Source organism: Diabrotica virgifera, chromosome 9, assembly GCF_917563875.1.
Source record: "Diabrotica virgifera virgifera chromosome 9, PGI_DIABVI_V3a".
Classification (NCBI taxonomy): Eukaryota; Metazoa; Arthropoda; class Insecta; order Coleoptera; family Chrysomelidae; genus Diabrotica; species Diabrotica virgifera.
The window spans coordinates 159,542,624-159,568,873 of record NC_065451.1 but is presented as its reverse complement, the minus strand read 5'-3'; the positions used below and the strand labels follow the sequence as shown (position 1 = coordinate 159,568,873).

The following is a 26,250-nucleotide window of genomic DNA, read 5'->3' as shown; positions in this document are numbered from 1 at the left end:
TGGATTTTGCGATGAATTTCTGAGTCCTGCCATATCCGTAGAATGACAGGATACTATCGATTTTATGAAGAAAATTTTTTGGACAGGAGGGTTGCAAACGGGCTAACGGAGTATATATGTATACAAACATGTAAGGAAAATAACGAAATTTTCATTATTTTCTGGGTCCTGCCAACTAAATAAATTAAACCTAATATTTATTTCAAAATGATCAAAAAAATATTGGCATGACGTCTCCTAATGTTTAAGTATACTTGTCCCTTGGAAAATTCTGCGGAAGATTTTCACCCTGATTCCGTTATTTACTGAGTCCTGCCTTTAAAAATTTATAATACTCAAAGGCAATCAATACTTTTTCGGTACTCGGCAGGAAGGTTAAACGGTTCTTGTAAGACGGCAGGAGTCCTAGATTTGTAAGAAAATTCATAAAAAATTCCACGATGTTCTGAGTCATGCCATTTTGCATATGTTTCAAGAATCTTAATGTAAGTGTATTTACAAAGAGGCAGGATGGTTTTATAGTTATTTCGTATACAGGGTGGGGCATTAGTGTGACAAAGTCCAATTACTCGTTTGTTGTAAGAGTTAAGAAAAAAAGTTATTTAGGTAAAACGTGGGGCAAAGATAGGATCATACTTTAAAAATATTTTCTAATATACAGGGCTACCCGTATTGACAGGGCGACACAAACTTATGTTTTTTTAAATGGAACACCCTGTATATATTTTAAGATTCTTAAGATAATTTTAAGACAATTTAACACAATTCACCTAATCCAAAAATGTTTTCTAAGGGAGCTAGAGCTCTTTGAAGGTGGCGCCTGGTAATTAGTTTTTTTATATCTCCAGAACGCTTCCATGTCGATAGACAAAAACTGGTCCGCCTTTTTATCTTCCAGAGATCAATCGATTCCATCAATTACGAATGTCTAGTACCGGTCGTAGTAGTCCGTTTTGTGTAGGGCAACGGTTATTTTATCGCATACATTTTTTGTCTTAACTTTTAAGCATTTTTGACATTATATTATTAAATTGTGAGGTATTCTAGTACTAAAAGGTACTCTTGCGTTAAGTTGGTAGGATGCACCGTTTTCTAGAAAAATCAATTTTAAAATTTTTCGTATTTTGAATTTAAGAAAAATTTTAAAAATAAAAATAAATGCAAGACTTAAAGCAAGAGTAACTTTTAGTACTAGAATACCTCATAATTTAATACTTTACTGTCAAAAATGCTTAAAAATTAAAGCAAGTTGTGAGATTTCGTTGATCTACCCAAGACGGACGCCTTTGACCGATACTAGAAATTCACAATTGATAAAATCGATTCATCTCTGGAAGAGAAATAAACGTACCAGTTTTTGTTTTTCGAAATAGTTTTATTTTTATTTTTTTTTTCAAATTCAAAAACCGAAAAATTTTTCAGATCGATTTTTATAGAATATGGCGTATCCTACCGACTTAAAGCAAGAGTACCTTTTAGTACAAGAATACCCCATAGTTTAATATTCCAGTGTCAAAAATGCTTAAAAGTTAAACACAGAAAAGTTATGCGATAAAATATCCGTTTCCCTACCCTATACGGACGTCTATGACCGGTACTAAAAATTGGCAATTGATGGAATCGATTTATATCTGAAAGATAAATAGGTGTACCAATTTTCGTTTTTCTGAATAGAAGTGTTTGGAGCTATTTAAAAAAAAACTAATTACAATACGCCATCTTTAAAGAGCTCTAGCTTCCTTAGGAAGCATTTTCGGACTAGGTGAATTGAGTTAAATTTTCTTAAAATTATCTGAGGAATCTCCGGGTTTCGTTTGTTAGAAGAGTTTCTGGACACCCCCTGTATAATAGGTACAACCCCTACTATAACCAATTAATTGTAAAATTATTGATTTTATTAATATTACTTTTATTACGTTTACTTAGATACAAATATGATTTAATCGCTTAAACTAAAGATCTTACAGTTTGGTATTAGATTTGAAAGGTGTGTAAAAATCCGAGACATTACTCAGGAAAATAATATCAATTTAATACCGTACGATTGTTCTCACGATATAAAAATTAATTTTTATGTATTAAACATCTTTGCGATTATCCTGCCACGTTTTTAACGGCTTTAAGTTAGTGTTTTTTAAGCATACTTGACATGCCATGACTCAGAAAATTGTGGTGATATGAATATGTTTGTATAACAACCTGAAATAATTTTACAGGCCTAAAATTTGATTTCTATATACGAAATAACTGCACAACCATCCTGCCTCTTTGTAAATAGCCTTATATTAACATTCTTGAGATATGTGCAAAATGGCACGACTCAGAAAATCGTGTAACTTTCCACGAATTTTCTTACACATTTTTTAACTATGTATAGGAAAAATGGTGTAACTAAACATCCTGCCATTTTGAATAATGTCTACTTAAATTATTTATTTTGTAATAACATTTATTTTATGACTCAGAAAATCACGGAACCAGCAGTTAAACATTAGGAGACGTCATGCCAATATTTTTTTCGAACATTTTCAAATAATTATGATTAATTTATTGAGTTGGCAGGACTCAGAAAATTATGAAAGTTTCATTATTTTCATTACATGTTTGTATATCTATATACTCCCTTAGTTCTTTTGCAACCCTCCTGCACAAAAATTTTCTTCATAAAATTGATAGTATCCTGTCATTCTATGAATATGGCAGGAATCAGAAATTCATCGGAACTCCCCATTTTTTTTTTCTCATGGAAAACCTAATTTTCACAGAAAATTGTCACAGGAAACCCGTGGATTTTTCCATAAATTGTAAGTACCTTTTTTTACCTTCCAGTATTACAAAGGGCAGGACTCAGAAAATCGTGGTTGAAGTTCTGTTACTTACCGGTTTATCCAAGCTGTGATGTGACTGCCAAGATACTCTAGTTTCTCTATATAATTTTATTTGCCACTTATCAATATGCATTGACCTATATTGTACCGTATTATTTAAACAATTTTTAATGTTTTAGCATTCTATAGAAAACAAATATGCATATAATCATGATGAGCTCTTTCATGCGATATGTGTTAATGATTTTTGTCCTGAAGCCCAGAAAACTTTAACTATGGGAATAGAAAAAACGATATCTGAGTGTTATCAAAGAAAGTTTTCCAATTCTGGACTGGTTCCTAATATTGCCAACTTGAAATGTGATAATGTTGATACAATTTATGAACCTACAATAGTGGACTACGTTTGGATGTAAGTATAAGATAAGAATTCAGTTATGTGGTTTCTTGCTTTATATTTAATTGTTGTTGTTTTTGTTGGTTTTTTTTACTTTAATGCGCTCTTTATTAATTATCAAAATATTCTTATAGTCCATTGAAATGTTACATTTAGGGTTGCATTTATTAGAGGAGTCAATTTTATTTTTTTTAATGTGTAGACGGTTCAGTAGAAGCTTAAGTTCAAGTTTTTGAGGTCGCCACCCTTGTCCCCCGGCCGCCATCTTGGAAAAGGGGTGCAAAGGAATATCGCGATGTATCTCCTAAACTAGCAGCCCTACAGAAAATTTAATTGCATATAAAATGTAGCAAATTAAATTTTCTATAATTTTATATCTATTACTTTTTATCGTCAAGTGACCAACAAAAAAGTTATAAACAAAAATAAGAGAATATTTTGTAAGAAGTTTCCTTTTGGAGGTTATAACTTTTGTTGCGTTCATTTCACAATAAAATAACATCATAACGATTTTGTAGAGGATTTTTCAACGAACAATTTACACTAAAAGTTGTTTAATTTTATTTATTTATCTAAGGTTTTACATTGCTCCAAACTTGACGAGATTCTCGAATTCTCATAGGAATACAATAAAAACAAAACCTTAGGCTTACTTTTCTATCTATATATTTATTTATTATGATTTTAGCATTCATATGCTATTAATAAGCTATTTTTGACTCTTTTCCCCGCCACCTAGGAGGTAGAGTCTGGAGAGGCGTTTTTTGTGTGACATCCCCAATAGGCCTAATCCACGGACAATTTCTAGACAAAATAATATTATTTATTATATGTTGAAAAATATCTTTCATAGTTATTATTTTTTCATTTTTTTCGATGGTCCAGGCTGCAAGTCAAGATATGAATAAGTATGCGAGGTGAAGTTTTGTGGTATAATGTGAGTTAGAGTTGGCGTCATTGTCGGTAATTAATCTTCAAATTCATTTTCTTCGATAAATTAACGTTGATATGTCTACGATGTTGCTGCAAATTTCACCACCATAATGGAGGCAGACTGCTAAACATTTGAGGCCTGCTTTTCGGCAACCACAGGCACTTCCAGTTTCCATTGCATCTGCAAAAGATAAATAAGATCGGGGATAATAAGATATAATAATAAGATGAATAAGATAAGTTCGGGGGTACTAGGCTTGGTTCGGGGGTACTGGCTTGGAACGTATCCAAAATTTTCCATGCTTTTTCCAGCCCCAATCTCCTGGATCACAATGTTTACCGAGCCATGTCTGAATCTGGTGATACACTCGGAGTCTATGGAAAAGGGCTGCATCTTGTGTTGAAGGAAGTGAGAAGAGATTAAATGCATGTTTTGTCATTGTTTTAGCGAATCGATTGTATCTTAGGGTTTCCAGAGAATCGTCTTTATTTCCGCCATATAAAGAGACGAAAAACATTCGCCGACAACACTGAGTAAAGATGGCTCGACTTTCCCACTGACAAATAATTTTCCCCAGAGGTTTCTTACAAATAAAAACCACCACTCATAATGCGCGCTTACAAAAAACCCAAAATGCTTATCTAATCACACAAATATAAATTTTACCCACAAGACTCTCAATAGTATTTTATATAAAACTCAAAATACTTTTCACAATTTTTTATACGACTGCACGTGGCCAAATAGGTAGCACAACTTTAAGAATATGTTAAGTAGAGGGAACCGACTGCTGTGCCACCTAGGATAAATTAAAAAAATAAAAGTAATAGCAGACAGATATTCACTCCGGTACGAAAGAAGAATGACGTAACTGCAAATTTTGTTAATTACTGTTTATTGCGCAATAAACTTCTAAAAAACCATGTACAGATGATACAAAAACACCCGAACTGTAAAAATGTGCTGAGCCACTATAGGGTAGTTGCGTCGTTACTTAAATACGAGTTATGTTAGACCTTGTTTCAGATGCATAATGACGCAACTGTAGATAGGGTTGAAAATGGGGCGAATAAATTAAGATAATAAAATTCGAACCAATATCGATGAAAATAAAAGCCATCGTTGTCAAAAAACAAACGCCATACCGATACTCCTGGATGATTACTCTTCATTTAATCCCTATTTTAATTATTTAAAAATCGTTTTTTGCTCTTCTGTAGAATTTTGCATTTTGCGGTTGCGTCATTCTTCTTCTGGACCGGTGAATTTGTCCTGACTTCTTGCGCCTTTTCTATATATGCTTAGGGTTCTAAGGTTTATAGTGGGGAGAAAGGTCAAAAATAGATTAATAATGGTATAAGAATGTTAAAATCATAATAAATTGTAGGAATAAAAAATATATAGATAGAAAATTAAGCCTAACGTTTTGTTTTTATTGTATCCCTATGAGCATTCGAGAATCTGGTCAAGTTTGGAGCGCTGTAAAGCCTAGATAAATAAATATAGTTAAAAAACTTTAAAGTGGAAATTGTTCGCTGAAAAATCCTCTACAAAATTTCTATAATGTTATTTTATTGTAAAATGAACTAAAAAAAAGTTATAACCTCCAAAAGGAAACTTGTTAAAAAATTTTTACTTATTTTTGTTTATATATTTTTTGTTGGTCACTTGACGATAAAAAGTAATAGAAACAAAATTGTAGAAAATTTAATTTTCTACATTTTATGTTTTATTAGATTTTCCGTAGGGTTGGTAGTTTACGAGATATAGTGCGAAACCTTTTTGCACACCTTTTCTAAGATGGCGGCTGGGGGACAAGGGTGGTGACCCCAAAAACTTGAACTTAAGCTTCTGCTGATCCCTTCTACACATTAAAAAATAAAATTGACTCCTCTAACAAATGCAAGATACGGCCTAGAAAATGTAACATTTCAATGGACTATTATTAGTACATTAAAGTAAATACATTTAGCGTTACGTGTTTCAGACGACGCAATTTTATTTTGTTCATATATAGGGGATTAGTAGAAGTCCAAAGGAATGGAGCGAGGGTGTAATCATCAAGATACCAAACAAAGGCGACTTAAGCAGATGCGAGAATTGGCGAGCAATCACACTGCTAAGTGCCACATCCAAAATAATGTCCAAGATCATATTGAATAGACTGAAGCCAGAGCTAGACAAGAAACTAAGGAACAACCAAGCAGGCTTTCGAGCTAAACGCTCCACTATCGACCACCTTTGTACTCCAAGAATTATCTTGGGACAAACTAGTGAATGGCAAAAAAATATAAACATAATGTTTATTGACAAAGACAAAATACCTCTCAATTGGCGCTGAAGCAGAACAACTCGATATCGAAGACAATCAAAAAATAAATCCATGTGACGAATATAAATACCTGGGCGTCATCTTCGACCGTAGTGGAAAAGACGAACGAGAAACAGAAGATCGAATCATACAAGCACGAAGAGCTATAGCATGTCTAAACGGAGTTCTATGAAGTAAAGAAATATCAAAGAAAAGAAAATGGAACATAGATGAGACAATGGTTAAAACTAGCCTACTTTATGGAGCCGAGACATGGAGAATAACCGAGAAACATAAGAAAAAGGTCGAAGCTACGGAAATGGATGCCATCAGAAGATCGATGAGAATATCCAGGGCCGCCGCTACCATGTGTGCAAAGTGTGCATCGCACACGGGCGGCCGATTATAGGGGCCATTGATGTCACAGCAGTCCACTGATGATAATTTTTTTTAAACGAAAATAAATTCAAAAAACAAATAGCAATGATTCAGATATTTCTATAAACTCTAATATTCCAAAAAATCTAAACAAAAATGCCAAAAAATGTTACTTATTATATGATTTGCACTTTTGCAGCTGTAGTCATAAAGTAGTTCCGGGAATGCTTTTATATTCAAAGTGGCTGGCGGTTTTCGGACTTAAAGAATATTTTTATTTACGTGGTCCATATGCGAATTTTTCAAATTCTGAACATTTATGATTTGTTAAGAAAGTACGACACGACAATAGGATACTTTCCGAGAATTTAGATAAGTGCTTGTTAAGTTGCTCTCATTGAGCAATAAAAAAATCTTTTTTATTACTCGATGGTTTAAAAATTTTTTTTTATTACTCAATGGTTACTTTGTTATAATATTGTTCCTTTATGCTTACGTATGGTTATAGATGGGTTATAGTTCAGTCTAAGTTGAGAATTTGATGATTTTAGACACGCTTTTGATAAACGATTTTGTTTGTAATAGATGTATAGTTAGTGTGATAGGGAGAAAAGCTACAAAGCTACCCCTACAGTGAGGTGGCCTAACCACAACCATGCTAAAACGGAGGGTGTTTCCTTTTTCCAAATCACCCGACGTAAAAATCATAGCCTCCCCGGGTATGTCACACGTTGGTGAGGGGTGGAGGAAAAAACCTGGGGGTTAGATAGGTACCGATCCAAAATTATTTGCTCTTTTGGAGCGTGACCGGTTTGATCTTCGGACATGTGGGTCCCGTTGACTAGCAGCGGTACACACATGTCCCTAGGGGGTTGGGATGATCAGCGAGTGTGAGTGAGTGAGTGAGTAGTGTGACCGTTTCTTTTGCACACTACTGTATTTCAAATAGGCCTGGAACCCGCGTGCCAAAAAAAAGTCGATTAATAGCAAGCTGAAAATTTGTTAATAGCTTAACGGTGTCTAGTCGTGCAAACTTTGATGTACGGGAACACTGGAACAGGGAAAGTTTTAATTGTGGAACAGCTTAAAAATTTGGAACGTCAGATTACGAAAACGTCCCATGTATTTTGTCGGACAGAATATCAGTGGCGGCTCCTGACCTCAGTATGCGGGCAGGCGACACATATACCTTTATAATATACTCTATACTCTACCATACTCTACATATTACATACTCGTATACATTTGTGTGTCGGATTTAAGATGAAGACCCCCCTATATTGCGGCTATCAAAATAAATACAGATTTAAAATTTTGCAGTCAAGCAAGTGTGATGGCTCATTTTTAAGACTCTCATAGTCAACTCAAATTTAAATTTTAAACGCTATCTACTGCGAATCTACAAACAGGGCGAATTTTCGATATTTTGCTTCACGTTAGAGATATCGGAAAAAGTAATTTGGAAAAGTTGTTCCAAATATTATTCTAACCCCACGTACCAAATTTCATGAGAAAATTCGCACTTTTAGTTTTCTCAGTATTTGTAGTCAGGATCCTAAAACATACAATTGGCTATCCCGAGATGCAGCTCGGGACAACCATTGTCGAAGGCGCAAAAAAATATAGCCTAACCTAGCCCCAAAAAGTTCTCGGTAATTCTCGTCCACTACGGCTAGACAATCCACAGTTACAGCGCTGTGCTTAGCGTAAATAATGAGAGACGCATATCACTCTATTCTGTTCTTTAGGCGGATTTGAAAAGTGCCTGAAAATTTATAGGGTAGTGCCATAATAGAAGTGAGTAGCACTACTACGAGGAGCATACAATAATTATAACTTCGAAGAGAAATAAAAAGTAGCTTTTTTATTTTAGATACTTACGTATTGTGTCAAAATTTATAAAATACAATTTTGAAATAAGTAATTTATATTAATAAATAATTTATTATTGTATTGTACATTTGAAGAGGTTAGGCGGCGCCTACCTTGCCTACTCCGACGGGCCGCGCCTGCAGAACATCCAGTTGATTTGTTACCCTTTCAGTAAACTCTCATGCAAAAATCAGACTGCTATTACTAACCAACATGATTCCTGTCATTTGACATGTTCTTCGTGTTTCACTCATTAAAATGCCCAGCTGGTCATAGACACCAGTTTGATTTTTGCATGAGAGTTTAATGAAATGGTAACAAATCAATTGAAAGTTATGTCCGACAAAATATATGGAACGTATTCGTAGTCTGACGTTCCAAATTTTTAACCTGCTCCACAATTAAAACTTCTCCTGTTCCAGTGTTCCCCTACATCATAGTTTGTCCGACTAGACACCGTTAAGCTATTAACAAATTTTCAGCTTGCTATTAATAACCTTTTTTATAACCGTAACCATAACTTACCCGTTATGGTTACGATGTATCTCCTGCACATTTCTTTAAATACTGGTACCTATGTTGAAAGGACTAAAGTGTTAAAAGGGGGGCGGCAAAAATTAAGTTGCACACGGGCGGCCAACACTTTAGCGGCGGCCCTGAGAATATCAAGAGCAGAAGGAATGAGGAATGAGGTAATAAAACAACAAATGGGTGTGGAGGGCACTATAGTTGAGGATATTGAACGAAAACAGCTCATATGGTATGGGCATGTGAGCCGAATGGGGGACGAAGGCTTGCCTAAAAAAACTATGATGTGGCAACCCCTAGAGAAGAAAAAACGAAGAAGATCACCGCAGAGCTGGAATCTGGGAGTTAGGAAAGCGATTAGCGCTCGAAATCTAAATGACCTAACTCAGGACAGAATACAGTGGCGTTTGGACTACCAATGAAATATATTAACTTGATCAGACCATTCTACAAGGAATATCGAGCCACACTGGAACATGCGGGGGAAATGGTAGAAGATAAAGGAAATGGGAAAGTAAGCGATACAAAAACAGGTATTAGGTGGAATTTGCTTGACCAGTTGGAGGACTTGGAGTTCGTAGACATTTGCCTCCTGACCGAACATAGCAGCCATATGCAAAAGAAAATCGACAAGCTTTCAAAATTCTCCTACGTAATGGGCCTAAAGATAAATGAACAAAAAAAAAACAAAACTCTTGAAAAACAACAACCAAGGAACTAAAATTGAAATAAATAGAAGATAAATAGAGAAGGTTGACAACGTTACATATCTCGGATCAATCATGAAAAAAAAAAAGGTGGTAGTAGATCAGATGTAGAAAAAAGAGTAGTAAAGGCACAACATGCATATAACTTACTAAAGAAAATTTGAAACACACGCAATATATCAGAATTAACCAAAATCAAAATATTTAACAGCCGTATTAAGAATATATTATTGTATGGCACAGAATTTTGAAGAAAGGAAGTAGACTAGGAATGATCTGTTTTTAGGTGGATGTGAGAAGTGACATTCGGATTTTTGCGGATAAAGTTAGGTGATGACTTCCGTAATAATAATTGACTTATGCTCCTTCTTAAATATGCCCGGAAGATTATTAAAAAATAAAATATTTAAAAATTTCAAAAAATTTCGTTTTTTTTTTCAACTTTCTTTGCTTATAACTTTAATCCAATTCATTTTGGAACAAAGTCGTATAGAAATAAAACAAAGATAATTAAATTTTCTATCAGATACGATTAGTTAAAATGTCTGAGTTTATCACCCTTGCTGCAAAATAGCAATAAATATAAAATAAGGGGACAAAACAAGCCTGTTTTTATTCAATGTTTTTCCATCACTTAGGCTACACTTGGAACCTTCCTAGTTCGCTTAGAAAATTTTTGTAATGTGCTAAAACCGTCTACCAAATTTCATTAAAATTGACTCACTAGATTTTGCATAATAATTTTGCAATCTAAACTTTTTTAAAAAAATTAAAATTTTTTAAAATCTTGCACAACAAAAACTAAAATATACAAAGATTTATCAATTTTTTTACATATAAAGGAGCACTCCACCTATCTCATGCACTTTACAGAATTGAAATCGGATTATTTAAGCAGTCTCAGCAATGTTTTAAAGTTATAATCAAATTTTTGGCAACAAATTGGTACTGTGGCCAGGAGGGGGTGGCTCCTTTATTTAGATGGACTAACCCAAGTTTTTTTTATGTATTTTGACCCGTAGAACACGAATTTTTTGGGTAACAGTTGATCTGGATGTCGATAAGTTTGTTATAAACAAAGAATTTGAGAAATTACATAACATCCATTTTTCTCAAAATAAAACATTTTTTGTATTCCTTGGGTAATTCTAAGCAAAAAATGTACTTACAAGTTTTTTCGTAGGATGCATAGTTTTCGAGATAAACGCGGTGGAACTTTCAAAAAATCGAAAAATTGCAATTTTTGAACGCGAATAACTTTTGATTAAAACATAAATTAGCAATTCTGCTGAAAGTATTTGAAAGTTTAAGTCAAATTATACCGGTTTTAATTATTTGCATTGCTAAAAATCAATTCTTTCATTATTAAATGAAGCTATTTGTTTATAAGCCAAAAAATTGTTTATAATTTTAAAACATTGCTGAGGCTCCTTAAATAATCCGATTTTAATTCTGTAAAGTGTATTAGATAGGTAAAGCACCTCTTTATATCTAAAGAAAATTAGCCAACTTCTAAATGGTCTACTTTTTGTTCAGAAAGATTTGAACCAACTTGAACTTTTTTAAAAACATTTTTCTACAACCGTGTTAAAAATGCAATTTTTAGCACTCCATACGAGCGTTAAAAATTCTACTTTAAGGCACTAGTGCTTTAAAATTTTTATGGCACTGCAATTCGTATTGACGTATAGGCAATTTTGATGTAATGTCATAAAAATATAAAAATGTAATGTCAGTCAAGTTCAAGTAAAAGTTTTTGTAGATATTGTCCTGTAATTACGTTTGTAGAAAAAATATTGTATGATATGCGTGTTAAAAAGTACAAAAGTAACGTGTACTTTTAACACTTATATCATAAATAACTATTAGATTGCAAATTTATTATGCAAAATCTATTAGGTCGATTTTAATGAAATTTGGTAGACCGTTTAAGTAAGTTATAAGAATTTTCTAAGCGAACTACTAAGGTTCTAAGTGCCACCAAAGGGGTTAAGAAACATTGAATAACAACAGGCGTATTTTGCCCCCTAATTTTGTATTTATTGCTATATTGCAGAAAAGGTAATTCCTTAAGACATTCTTGACCAGTCGTATATCATACAAAATTCAATTATCTTTATTTTATTTCTGTACGACTTTGTTCCAAAACGAATCGTTTTAAAGTTATTAGCAAAGAAACTAGAAAACAATCGATGTTTTTCGAAATTTTTAAATATTTTAATTTTTTTATTAATGTTCCGGGCATATTTGAGAAGGAGCTTAAGTCAATTATTATTAACTTTATCTACAAAAATCCGAACGCCACCTCTCACATCCAAAAATAGACGTTTTTTTTTACAAATTAGTCCTGGCATAAAGAGACAACTACTAAAAGATTACAAACCTTTATAATAAATAAATCGTTGAGAACAATCCTGAAAATATACTGTCCGAATAAAATAACAAACATAGATCTATGGAGAAAAACAAAACAAGAGAAAATAACAGTCACGATTAGAAGAAGAAAATGGAAATGTATTGGACATACTCTAAGGAAGGACCGAAATAATATAACTAGACAACCACTCGAATACAAACCAAACGGAGAAGAAGAAGAGGAAGACCCGATAATAGCTGGAGAAGAACTGTAACAAGAGATCATGAAAGAATTAGCCTGAGATGGAGGGAAGTGTAAACTGCTCGTCAAAAGTTAGGGATATAGAAAATTCTGCTGAATTTTTATAGTAGGTTTTTTCGTGAACAGATTAACGGATTCCGCTAATTTTTTTTATTATTTTAGACTTTTCTTTAGTATTTACACAGTTATGCAAAGGTTTACTCAAACTTTTTTTTTGTACTTATACCGGGTGTAAGAAAAGAAATATATCGAAATCGTATTGTAGTCATATGTTTTGTGAACATTTTGTTTTTTGAATGTCCCTGATGTCTTTAGAAATAAAAAAATAGACGGTTTTGTAATTTGACATGTGTTTTAACCAAAACAAAAGTTTGAGACACCTTGTAGGGAGAAAAAGGAACAAAGGTGAGTACACCTCGATATTTTGTTGTAGTCCCATATTTTGTGAATATTTTATTTTTTTAATTTCTCTGATATCTTTAATAACAAAGAAACTAGACGATATTACTCTTTAATATGTGTTTTAACTGATGACATGCGTCACGTCACACATGTGAAACATAGAAAAACATATTAAAGAGTAATACCGTCTAGTTTCTTTGTTATTAAAGATATCAGAGAAATTAAAAAAATAAAATATTCAAAAACTATGAGACTACAACATAATATCCGGGTATACTCACCTTTGTGCCTTTTTCTCCCTACAAGGTGTCTCAAACTTTTGTTTCGGTTAAAACACATGTTAAATTACAAAACCGTCTATTTTTTTTATTTCTAAAGATATCAGGGACATTCAAACAACAGCATGTTCACAAAACATAAGACTACAATATTATTCTGATGTATACTCACATTTGTACCTCGTTCTCCCTACAGGGTGTCTCAAACTTAACACAAGAAAAACATATTTTTTTCTACCACCCGGTATAAGTACAAAAAATAAGTTTGAGTAAACCTTTGCACAACTATGTAAATACTAACGAAAAGGCTAAAATAAAAAAGATAGCTGAATCCGTCTGTTCGCGAAAAAATCAACTATGAAAATCGGCAGAATTTTCTAAATACCTAACTTTTGACGAGCGGTTTATAAGCCTGATGGAAGGTGTAATAAATAAAACAAATACAATACTATATTAAATAATTATTGTATGTTTAACAAGTATCTTAGTTCACATTTTTACATGCCGGTAACGCTAACCTAACAACCCTGTACCTAACTCCTGTCACCGTCACCTCGCTGTCAAGTCATCTTGTTACCAACATGAATAATGTGAATGTCACTTAACTCTGTATCATACAGGAAGTCAAACAAAGAGCGAGAAACAGAGAGGAATGGAAAATACTTGTAGAGGAAATCTCGAGAGAGTAAAACAGAAGAGAATGCGCTGATCCAGATAATCAGTCATCTTTCACTTTTGGCTAAGAAACTTAAGAGCGCCCAATACTCCATTAGGAGGAAAGGCAATAGAGTGAGAGAGAGAGAGAGGGAGTGAGTAGAAGTTCAAGATTGTGGGGTCTCCACATTTGTCCCCTGGCTGCCGTCTTGAAAAAAGCGGTGCAAATGGGTTTAGCGCTATATAAGTAGTAAACCCCATAGAAAATTTTATGACATTATTTGTAGCAAATCAATTAAATTAAAATAAAATTGAGAGTAAAAAATTTAAATAAAAATAACTAACAATTTTTCTTGGGTTTTATATTTTTTTCTGGTCGTTAAATAATAAAATGGTATTAGATCAGTTTTATAGAGGATTCTTCTACGAGTAATTTCCACAAAGGGCCTAGCCGGGTAAGATGGTGAAAAGTGCCCCCAACTCAATTTAAATTCCATATAGGTCACTTTTTAGCACATATAGAGGAACTCACTTTCTAAAATTTTTAGCCCCCTAGGTGGTCACGTGACCCCCCTAAAGCCTAATTAGGCTTTTTATGTTTTTGTTTTTATCTCAGCCGCGTCAAGAGCTAGCCAAAAACTTAATTAAAAAAAGTTGTAAGTTTAAAAAAGATCTATATGAAAATTTTTTTTTAATTTTTTGGCGGGAAATTCGAGTTTTTAGAACAATTTTAAACTTTTAAATAACTCTGAAAAAAAACTAAGACACTTGTTTTTACGAAAATCAATTATAATGTGTATTTTTGCACAATCATTCACCCTGAATTTTTTCAGATTTTTAAAATTGGTGAAACGTACGTTTAAAAATAAAAAACCGCATTTTTTTGTTTTTTTTTTTTCGTTTTTTGATACAATTTTATACATATTTTTCAAAAAAGGTAACACTGTCACTAGAATAGGTAAAAAAATGAAAAATAATTGGGGTTTGCTTAATAAAATTTTTCTGTAAAGCCATCCATTTTCAAGATACAGGGCGTTGAAGAAAACAAAATTTTACACATTTTTTACGATTTTGCCGAAACTACTGGCAACATTGCAATAAAATTTGGCAGGTTTTAAGAGGTAGTTATTGTGCATTTTTTGACATACAATTAAGAATTTTATATTCATCATTGGCGCGCATACGGGTAATGGTCTGAACTTTTTAAAGAAAAAAAGATGGTACGCCACTGACATATTTCAAATTAACAATCATTTTTAAATTCCTCGTTCCATTTGCGACAAAAAATCTATCTTCCCATTTTTTTCATACGACGCGCCATTTTGTTGCAAAAAATAAAATATCTTAACGCTTCCAAAGTATTCGAATTAATTTTTATAATGGATGTACGAGTTCATGTATGTAGATGTAGAAACTACTAGAAGTTCGAATGCTTTGTAAGGGTTAAGATCTTTTATTTTTTGAATAAAAATGGCGCGTCGTATGAAAAAATAAGAAGATAGATTTTTTATCACAAATTGAACGAGGAATTCAAAAACGATTGTTAATTTGAAATATGTCAGTGGCGTACTATCTTTATTCTTTAAAAAGTTCAGATCATTTCCCCTATGCGCGCCAATGATGAATATCAAATCCTTAATTGTATGTCAAAACATGCACAATAACTACCTCTTTTTTTTTATTAATGGCTTTGACAGAGCCAATTAGCCAGACTATTTGTGTTTTTTGTATGGTATTACAATAACAATTTTAAGTTAATATCTAAGCCTACTTATTATCTAAATTTACAGAGTGTTATACTACCTTAATGGATACATTTTTCAATTTTGTGTGATATTTTTACAATTTTATAATTTTATTATCTAAGCCTATTTAAAATTTAATAACTACCTCTTAAAAGTTTTATTACAATGTTGCCAGTAGTTTCAGCAAAATCATAAAAAATGGGTAAAATTTTGTTCAAAATTATTTTTCAGTTTTTTACCTATTCTAGTGACGGTGTTACCTTTTTTGAAAAATATGTATAAAATCTTATCATAAAACGAAAAAAAAAACCGAAAAAATGCGGTTTTTTATTTTTAAAGGTACGTTTCACCAATTTTAAAAATCTGAAAAAATTCAGGGTGAAAGATTGTGCAAAAATACACGTTATAATTGATTTTTGTAGAAACAAGTGTCTTAGTTTTTTTTTCAGAGTTTTTTTAAAGTTTAAAATTGTTCTAAAAATTCGAATTTCCCGCCAAAAAATAAAAAAAAAATTTTTTCATATAGATCTTTTTGAAACTTACAACTTTTTAAATAAAGTTTTTGGCTAGCTCTTGATGCGGCTGAGATAAAAAATAAAAACCTAAAAAGCCTAATTAGGCTCTAGGGGGTCACGTGACCACCTAGGGGGCTAAAAATTTCAGAAAGTGAGTTCCTCTATATGTGCTAAAAAGTGGCCTATATGGAATTTAAATCGAGTTGGGGGTACTTTTCACCATCTTACCTGGCTAGGCCCTTTGTTTAATTTCATTAGATTATTAGTCTGGTCAGATTATCGGAGAATAGGCCATTTTTGGGAAAAGTTATTTACCAGCAATTTTATTGCTGGAATCGAATCTTGTGATTGTATATATTAATAATAGGTCTGTTCGTAGAACGATCAGCAACCGTTTCCAACTATCAGACGCATGCGTGTTCGAAGTCTACGATCTCTAACTGGCAACTGCGCAGCGCTAACTGGTAACTGCGCATGCGTCTGATGGTTGGCAACGGTTGCTGATCGTTTGGATCGTACTACGAACAAACCTAATATACGTATGCAAAATCCGCAGATAGTGTGCTACTTTTTTTATAAACAAAATGGCGCCCGAAAATCGTGTTTTTTCAATTGTTGCTCTCTAACTCAAAAGATTTAAACCAAATACACCCAAATAAAAATTCACCGTAATTAAATTCTGCATAGAGACGTGTTTTCCCGATTTACTTCGACAAAAATTTTCCTCGAAAAATGCGGGTTTTCCCAACAAAATCTTAATTTTTAACTAAAATTTTAGATAAGTAATTGTTTATCAATAATTAAATAACTTGGTGATATAAAATCTCTTTTAGTATGGATTATAATTCCAGAAACCGATGGAAATTTAATGAACAGTTTAGCAACAATTGAATTGTTAATTAAAAATTTACGGTCGCCATAATAACCACAATAATTATGATACATAAGAATATCTATGATTTTTGTATAAAAAGACACCTTTATATTATCCAATTAATATTTCCCCAAAAGAAATACGTGTAGATACGCTTGAAAATGTTGATACAAATTTTATGTTGGATATTTTAGATTTATCTTCCCGATTGGGATAATGATGCAAGACAGGTTTATTTTTATTTGCCGCTATTTAAAAGTTTTCCTGCATGGAGATTTACAATGAGAAAATTAAACAATATGTATTTTTTAGATTGTTTATAGTATGTCACACATCTTATGTGCTTATTGCCACGTACTGGGATCATCAGCAGAAAAAATCTTCGATTATTTCACAAGAGTTTGGTGAGTATTTAGTAAACTAGTAGCATATTAACATTTGCAATTTCACAATAAGTTTAGAAGTTCCGCGTTAGTAATGCGGATAACAAAAAATAAATAAAAAAATAAGAAATGCAGAGTAAATCAGTCTGTTTTATTTATCAGACTTTAATTGAAGGGCTTAATGTGAAGCAATGACAAGCCACACATGAGTTCAAAACGAGTTAGTGTTATTCTTGGTTAAGGTAATAGTATAACAAGCCACTAACAAATTATCTCAGCCCTTCGTTAATAGATGGCCCGATAAATCTATGGTCACACTATTGCTTAGGCCTATTTTGTCTCTAGTATCTACTCGACATAATGACAAGCCACACCAAAATGGCGAACATAGGCTGAATCATTTCGGATAATTATTGAGTTTTGACGATTCTAGAAAGAAAAATAGTAAAGTAGACTAGACATTCGATGACAGTGACCGTGACCCTAACTATGTAGAATCTAGAAGTGACTCAAGTAATGAAAATACAGCGATATGTAATTTTTTCCTAAATGTGGCTTATCACATTATTACCATTCGAGATTAATGTAGTGGCTTGTGACGTGGCTTGTTATATTATTGCATTTTTGGTTGTAGGATAATGAACAAGGTCCGTCAATAAAAAGGACAAAACCAAACAATCTCGTCAAAAATTTCAACAAGTTGATGAAGACAAAGAAATAAACACTGTTTAACACCTATAGCAGGGGTCACCAGTTAGTTTCCCCGAGGTTCCGTTTCGAAAACCTATGACACTTCCGGGGTTCGGATTTAAGGCTGCCTGTTTCTGGTTGTTGAAATTCGGATTCTTTGCGAATTCTTGTTAAGAAATATCCCCTATAAACAAATCAGAAGGGTGCCGGGCGAAATTTTAGGGCAGAAATTGTTTTAACAATTTTTTTAACAAATTCAAAACATCACCTTTTTTGTCCCCGAAAATATGTTTTTAGCATTTTTGGGTCATCTTATACAAAAAAGATCTATCATTTTGTTACGTTTCAAAATCGTACTACGACACTCCACCCTGTATATCCATCACAACATTGATATTTGTAAATTAATAATTAATTATTTCATACCTATGGTGTCACCTTGAGGTCAAAAACCCAGAACGCAAGTGTTGTCAACTATAATTCCTACCTCTGGTGTGGATCTATTTCGTTAATTAGAAAACAGATGGACTTTTGGCATTGTTTGTAGTACCTTTACGGTGTTGTCTTATTGTATTTATTGTCTTTCTGTTATTGTCTTACTAAGGGATGAAGGAATTCTCGCGGAGCGTGTTTTCCATAATTTCCCATTATCTTAGTAATGTTGGAAATAGTAGGGTATTTTAGTATAAAGTATAAATAGGAATAGTACTGTGCCATGTGAGAATGCCGTAGATGGGGTGTTTTGCGGGTATTCTAGGTTGTTGTAGATGCTTGGCAATGTCGTAGAAGTTTGACACTTTTGGTGGAACGAAGGAAAGTGGAAAGTGGAAAGTATGGTCTTTTATTTTGTGTACGGCGCTCGGAAAAGAGGTGTTCTCTTCACCAGTTGGTGGTTTTAAAGGCCGTAGCATATCTAGAAGGGTGGCGAATGTGGTTGGACCAAACCCGTCTTCAATTTTTTTGGATCAAAAGAGACTAATTATAGAAAAACCTCGAGATAATCTGAATTGCGGTATTATTTTGAGGTTTTTATTTTGGGGGAAAACAGATTTCCCGTATACTTTTATCTCTGATGAGAGATTTTTGCAAACATATTTTGCTGTAGTACCGTATTGGAGTTTTTGTGAATGGTATCTAGTTTCCCGGATTCGCTTGCATGTGGTTCCATTAAGGTTCTGGATGAACCATGCGGCGTAGATGGACCTTTCCAGTGGAACGGGTTAATTAGTAACTTATTCAGTTATTTCTATAGGATTTTTAGGAGTCCCGTGGGAGCGTAATGACCTTAGTTGGGGACAATTATTGGAGAAGTGTAAATAACTATTTTAATTTATATTGCTTATTGACCTGGGAGGTAAGTCTTTAACGTTTTTTTTGATTTGTGGAAAAATACAGTAAAACATTTATTTCAATATAACAAGCTAAATATCATGAGCAAGCCATTCTGAATTTTTTGCCGCGTAAATATCTGTTGTAGTCGACTACAAAAACGATAGACCTGACTATCTCACATTTCTATGTAAAAAGTATCATAACATCGGCAGGTATACAGGTAATCGTTTGTAAAACGTTATGCTTGTAAAAAAGGGTGTTTAGTTATATTTTATTCAATTTATATAAGTTTTCTTTTTAAGTTTTAATTTTAAATAGCCGTAACTTGCTCATTAGGTAATAATATATTTAATTATTGTGGTATATTGTTGTTTTATTTATTTTGATGTACTTGTGTTTAATAGCGTGACGTTTATAGCTTATGATCATTTAGGTATATTCTTCTTCTTGTCGATTCAGAAGGAAGATCACTGTTGCCTAGGGGTTGTACCGTCGAGGAATCGACTGGCGCCCGTACTTTATGGTTTTCTTGAGGTCGTCTTAAGGCCCACGACCCATCCCGCTGCCTGACAAGGTAATAGCTGGCCGGTCACACCCCTTGTTACCCCATCCTGTGCGTTAGCTGAGGAGTGGGGGTAGCAATTTTATCGAAACTTGATAGTTTTCAAGCATCGAAAATGTGTATTTTCGCATTTTCTGGCCCTTTTGTTGTTTAAAATCATTCAAGAAACATAAAAATACATTTTTCGAGGCAAAGAGGTAATTTTGAATTTGTTTAAAAAATTGTTTCGTCCGGCACCGTTCTGATTTGTTTAAAGGGGACATCTTTGAAAAGGAATCCGCAAAGAAATCAAGTCAGAAATATTTTTCGTACGAGAAAGAGACCTCACACATGGACTAATATGAAAATGAAAATAATATCTATCTAATTGTTTTTTGGTCACTGTAGGTAGAATTAAAGCTTTCCTGGTACAGTAAATATAAAAAATATAAATTCATCGTGTATTGTTTTGATGTTATTATCGGTATATTTTGAACATAGCAGTATTGTAAATTGTTGTTACTGAGAATATTTTAAAAGTTAGGAATTTATATTTTGAATGCTAATGAAGTTTTTAGACATCTTCAGTTTTGTAGAAAGGAAACTGAGGAATTTAAAATAAATAATCATAGTACAAAATGGTAATTAATATGTTATCTTTTCTACGTTAGTTTCAATGCAAGCTGTTTGTTGCAAACTTATTAAATCTGAAAATTATTTCAAATAAATTCACAGCTGAAAAGTTCTCCCACTTAACGTACAGTAGAGAGGAAATGAATATAAAAAAACGAACGTGACAATTTTATATTACAGTTTACTTAAATTCAAAATTAATGATTATAGTAATACGAATAACAAAGGGGAAAAACTCTTTACAAAATTAAATTATCAGAGAGAAAAATGACATTTTTGTTCAAAATTGCCAAACACTAGGTATATTCTGAATCTAATGGCGGTCCGCAAAAAACTAGCCCACGGTCCGGATGCGAACCGCGGTCCGCCAATTGGTAATTCCTGACCATTAGGGTTGAAACCACACCGAACTCAGTAAATAATAGAAAATTCTGAATCTACATCTACATACAGTGTGGAAGGCACTTACGGAATAAAATTATTTCGGTCCTTGTATCAAAAAATTATAAAAAACGTTTAGACCCGTTGATTTTTAAATGAAAATATGCACTTTTTAAACATAAATTTAAATATACAGGGTGATCCTTACAAGATTAGCAGAGTCCATATAATTTATTTTTAATGGAACACCCTGTATATTCTTATATTTTTAAAAGCTGCTTAACAACTTGATTTCAACGAACTATATTATGTAGGGTATATTATGAATAATACAGGGTTAAATTTTGAAATTAACAAGTATGGAAACCACTGACGGAATAAAATTGTTTCCTTAGTTTAAAAAATTATAAACAATACTGAGACACGTCAACTTTTAAATTCAAATACGCACTTTACAAATGTAAATTTAAATATACGGGGTGATTCACGCAAGTACAGTATAGTCCATGATCTTTAGTTTTAATGGATCACCCTGTACATTTTTATATATTTAGAATCTGCTACACAACCTCATTATAAAAAAGTGTATTATGTAGGGTCCATTATGAATAATACAAGGTGAAATTGTGAAATTATTTATACATTTTTTTTAAGACATTAAATACAAAACCAAAGCGATTTAATACTTAGTTTAAAAAATTAATGCCTTTATTTAGCTAATTTAAAATATATAGCATTATTTAAAGCATTATAAATTAGAGGAAAGTAACCAAATATGGAATAGTGACCTAATATGGAATTCCTTGATTTCTCCAAAAATATAAGTTGGAACCGCACTACAAGACCATCCTCTATTTCAGTCGCTATCTTTATTATCGTATTCACACCTCTGTGTCAGATGCGCGAACGATACGTGTCTGATAGGCGCGTTTTGTTTTATCGTCTTGCAGAAAATTTCAAAGGTAAATATATCCAATGAGTATTATTGGTTATTATGCATGAATACAGATTTGTTATATTATTGCGTGTATCAATAGTACCTTTATTTTGATATTTTATGACCTTCTGTAATTAAAACATTACGACTTGAAACAATGTTGATACTAGTTTGAACTAACGTACAAATCCAAATATGGACAGTCGTGGGTGCCAAATTATGGAATAGTGGATTAAGTGTAAGTGGGCTCAGTATGATTGTGCTGGTCCAGAGTTTCATACATGTATCTGTGATGTCTGCATGTGAATTAAGCTACTTCTTTCATTTTTCACAATTTTCTTATTTAAATTTATTTGATCTCAGGTGTTTATGTCTATTTTGTTATTGATATGTTGGTTTATGCCTATATTCCATATATGGGTACCTATTACATATTTGGCTACTCATTTGGGATTTTGTTTTTTGTTCGATTTTTTTTTGTTAATTAAGATATTTAATAGAAGGCTTTTAATTACTACATAAAAATGTATGACTGATGTGTCATAACAATAAATTGTTTTCATTTCTATAAAGGTATTAAATTATATCCCCAAAACAAAATGGTATTCCATAATTGGCCACTTTCCTCTATTAATTTTAAAATTTTATGTACCTAGGTATTTACTATCTTGCCGAAAATTACACATAATTTTAAAATTTCACCTTGTATTATTCATAATAGGTCCTACATAATGGGCATACACTTTTTTGATATGATGTTGTTTAGCAGATTCTAAAAATATAAAAATATATAAGGTGATCCATTAAAACTAAAGATTATGGACTATGCTGTACTTGCGTGAATCACTCTATATATTTTAATTTATGTCTGTAAAGCGCCCATTCGAATTTAAAAGTTGACATGTCCCAGTATTTTTTATAATTTTTTAAAATAAAGACAAACAATTTTATTCCATAAGGGGTTTCCATACTCTTTAATTTGAAAATTTCACCCTGTATTATATATAATACACCCTACATGATATAGTTTGTTGAAATCAGGTTGTTGAGCAGCTTTTAAAAATATAAGAATATACAGGGCGTTCTATTAAAAATAAAGCTTATGGACTCTGTAAGTCTTGCAAGGATCACTCTGTACATTTAAATTTAAGTTTAAAAAGTGCAAATTTTCATTTAAAAATCAACGGATTTCAGCATTTTTTTAAAATTTTTTGAAACAAGGACAGAAATAATTTTATTCCATAAGTGCCTTCCACTCTGTATATCAGGGCCGGACTGGCTCATCAAAAAGGCGCCAACCAAAATTTTAAAAAAGGCTCCAACCTAAATTTTAAAAAAGGCGCCAATCTAATTACTGAAAAAAAGGCGCCAACCTAATTACTGAAAAAAAGGCGCCGAACACCCCCCCCCTCCTAAACTTTTTACATCAAACTTTGTTGAAATTCTAATGTACCTATGTACAGTAAATTATTGCTTGTGAATTTCTTTAAGTTATATTAAGTTTACTTTGGAATAAACTTATTAAGATGCTACAAAAATATAGACTAAAAAGGGGTAGTTCCCTGGGTTGGTTGTATACCTTGTAGTTAAACAAACTGGAAAATGAAGTAAAAACCACTTCTATGTACAAGGTATATTTACTAAAACATTTTAGAATCCCAATGGATTCAATAAAATGAGTTCATCAGAACGTTTTCAAACCTATCGGTCAATCATCAGTGAATTTGAATACTTGCAAAATAGCCCCAGAACCAAACAATGGTTGTGATTATAAATAGATCTACATTATGTTAAAATAAATTTAAAATGGCTAAACGCCGATGTTCAGGGATTAAACCTCTGGGAACATGGTGAAACTCTACCCGAGGACCCAATCAACCATCTTCGGTCAACGATGACTACTAAGTCTTAGTAGCACTTAGTAGTCATCGTTGACCGAAGATGGTTGATTGGGTCTCCTCGGATAGAGTTTCACCATGTTCCCAGAGGTTTAATCCCTGAACATCGGCGTTTAGCCATTTTAAATTTATTTTAACATAATGTAGATCTATTTATAATCACAACCATTGTTTGGTTCTGGGGCTATTTTGCAAGTATTCAAATTCACTGATGATGGACCGATAGGTTTGAAAACGTTCTGATGAACTCATTTTATTGAATCCATTGGGATTCTAAAAAATTTTTAGTAAATATACCTTTTACATAGAAGTGGTTTTTACTTCATTTTCCAGTTTGACAAAAATATAGCTTCAATTTCCCAGAAGATATCCCTTTTACTGCAAGTCTTTAACTTTAACTCTTTGGTACTCTCTGGAAACTCCAGACAAATTTTTGAAAATATGATGATTAATACTCTTCTCTAAAGTATATATTACTTAAATCCAAAATGTAATCATTAATTTTCTATTATTATTTAAAATCTAAATTCAACATTTTGAAAAATAATAGCAAAAACCTCATACGAAGTGACAATTGTTAACTATGGAGGACTAAATGTATTTCTTGTACACTAAATAATAAACAAAACAAAATAAATTTTTTCGAAAAAAAGCACTATAATCCTCTCCTCTAAGAATTTCTCACTTAGAACAGGCTGGCAGTGACTAAAATTATCATTATTTGTCACTATTGTCAGGTATTGGAATACTAGTTTCCGTACTTTTCTTAGGCCGAAAATTAGTTATTTTTATAATAGACTCTGCTGCATTTTCTTTGTCTCTTCCTTCTCGATCTATTTTAAAATCGTTACCTCATTTTTTTCTTTGGTGGTTCTTGTCGACAAGTCATGCTCGACATTACCAAAAAATGCTTAAACATATTATATGTATAAGATGTCGAGATACAAATAAAATTACAAAGTTTTACTTGACGTATGTTACGAAAGTGTGAAACTAGGTTATTTCTCTATATTTACTACTAGGAATTGTATAATGTAGTCAGGCGAAAGGCGCCCGAAGGTATTCGAGGACGCCGCGCGTCGCATATAAGCTATTAACACAAAACTCTGGATACCATTTATGCAGCTATGTATGCAGAAAACTGCACCTGTATATTTTAAGCAAATTGTGGGATGTAACACTCTTATATTATAAGAAACGGCGGATATTGATACCTACGAAAAGCGCCCAAAGGTCTTCGAGGGTACCCCGCGTCGTATCTAAGCTATTAAACATAATACCCAGAGTGCTTTTTTCGAGCTATGTGTGCTGGCATTTGATTATCTGATACTTGACACGAATTGTATTTTATTGTATCCACTGGCTTCGTTATGTATGATTCGGGGCGCAACAATCCTGTATGTATAATGTAGTGAGGCGAAAGGCGCCCGAAATCTTCGAGGGCGCCGCGCGTCGCATCTAAGGTATTAACACAAAACCCTGGAAGCCATTTTCGACCTATATGTGCTAGACTTTGATTATCTGATACCTGATACGAGTTGAATTTTGCAAACACATTATGCTCAATTGATCTTTGTTTCAATAAATCTTTGTGTAAAATTAAAAAAAAATGTCAGCGTTAAATTTCTTAATGGATATATATATAAACAAAAGTAAAAGGCGCACCGGCGGCCCAGTCCGGACCTGCTGTATATCTAAAATTTGGGTATTAAATAATAAATTTTATTGTTAATGGAATAATGTAACAAGCCACATTTTTTTAAATAAAGGCTGTTTTTTCTCGAGTTTCAAGTAATTTGATTAATATTATTGTCAACTATAGTCACATAGGGCATCGAAATATCTAAACTAAAACAATAAAAGTTGTTACTGGATTTTTAATATTATTTTTAACATTCAAAGTCAAATATCTCACTTTAACCTTTTTGAGGCTTGTCATTGTTTCACATTAAGCCCTTCAATTATTGACTTTTGCTTATGAGATCGAAATAATTTGGAAATTCAATCTATAAAAATAGTATCAGAATAAGTTTTGCAATATTAAAAATGAGAAAAAAATGCAATCCGTTTTGTAACATTTTTAGGTGAAAAATATTTCCTCCCATTTTCAATTATCAAAAACTACCAAAAATTCAGAGCAGTTAAGGACAACGAAGATTTCCAAAAATTAAAATGTATCCAAGGCATCAGGTTTTACAATATGTTGCTAATAATATTTTGCCACACGTTTTCCAGTTTTATTGGAGGATACGTAATGAATACTGAGTATATTGAAAATGTAAGTATCTTTTATCATTTGTTTCTTGATCAGCTACTGAATTCCATTTTATCAGAGCAATCAGGGTAAACATGTAAATCAAAAATGAATAACCATTTTCAATTGCGTTGCAAAGCGAAAGTACAGCCGCGTCATAT

At 32.6% G+C, this 26,250-nt stretch overlaps 1 protein-coding gene across 1 annotated transcript in view; it reads left to right on the top strand.

Moving 5' to 3' along the window:
- LOC126892390 (O-acyltransferase like protein-like) overlaps nucleotides 1-26,250 on the top strand; it is a 112,030-nt gene that overhangs the window by 10,137 nt on the left and 75,643 nt on the right. The window contains exons 3-5 of the mRNA XM_050661908.1: nucleotides 3,008-3,240; nucleotides 17,353-17,444; nucleotides 25,920-26,113. Of these exons, the coding sequence (XP_050517865.1) occupies nucleotides 3,008-3,240; nucleotides 17,353-17,444; nucleotides 25,920-26,113 (519 nt within the window). The remainder of the gene's footprint in view (nucleotides 1-3,007; nucleotides 3,241-17,352; nucleotides 17,445-25,919; nucleotides 26,114-26,250) is intronic.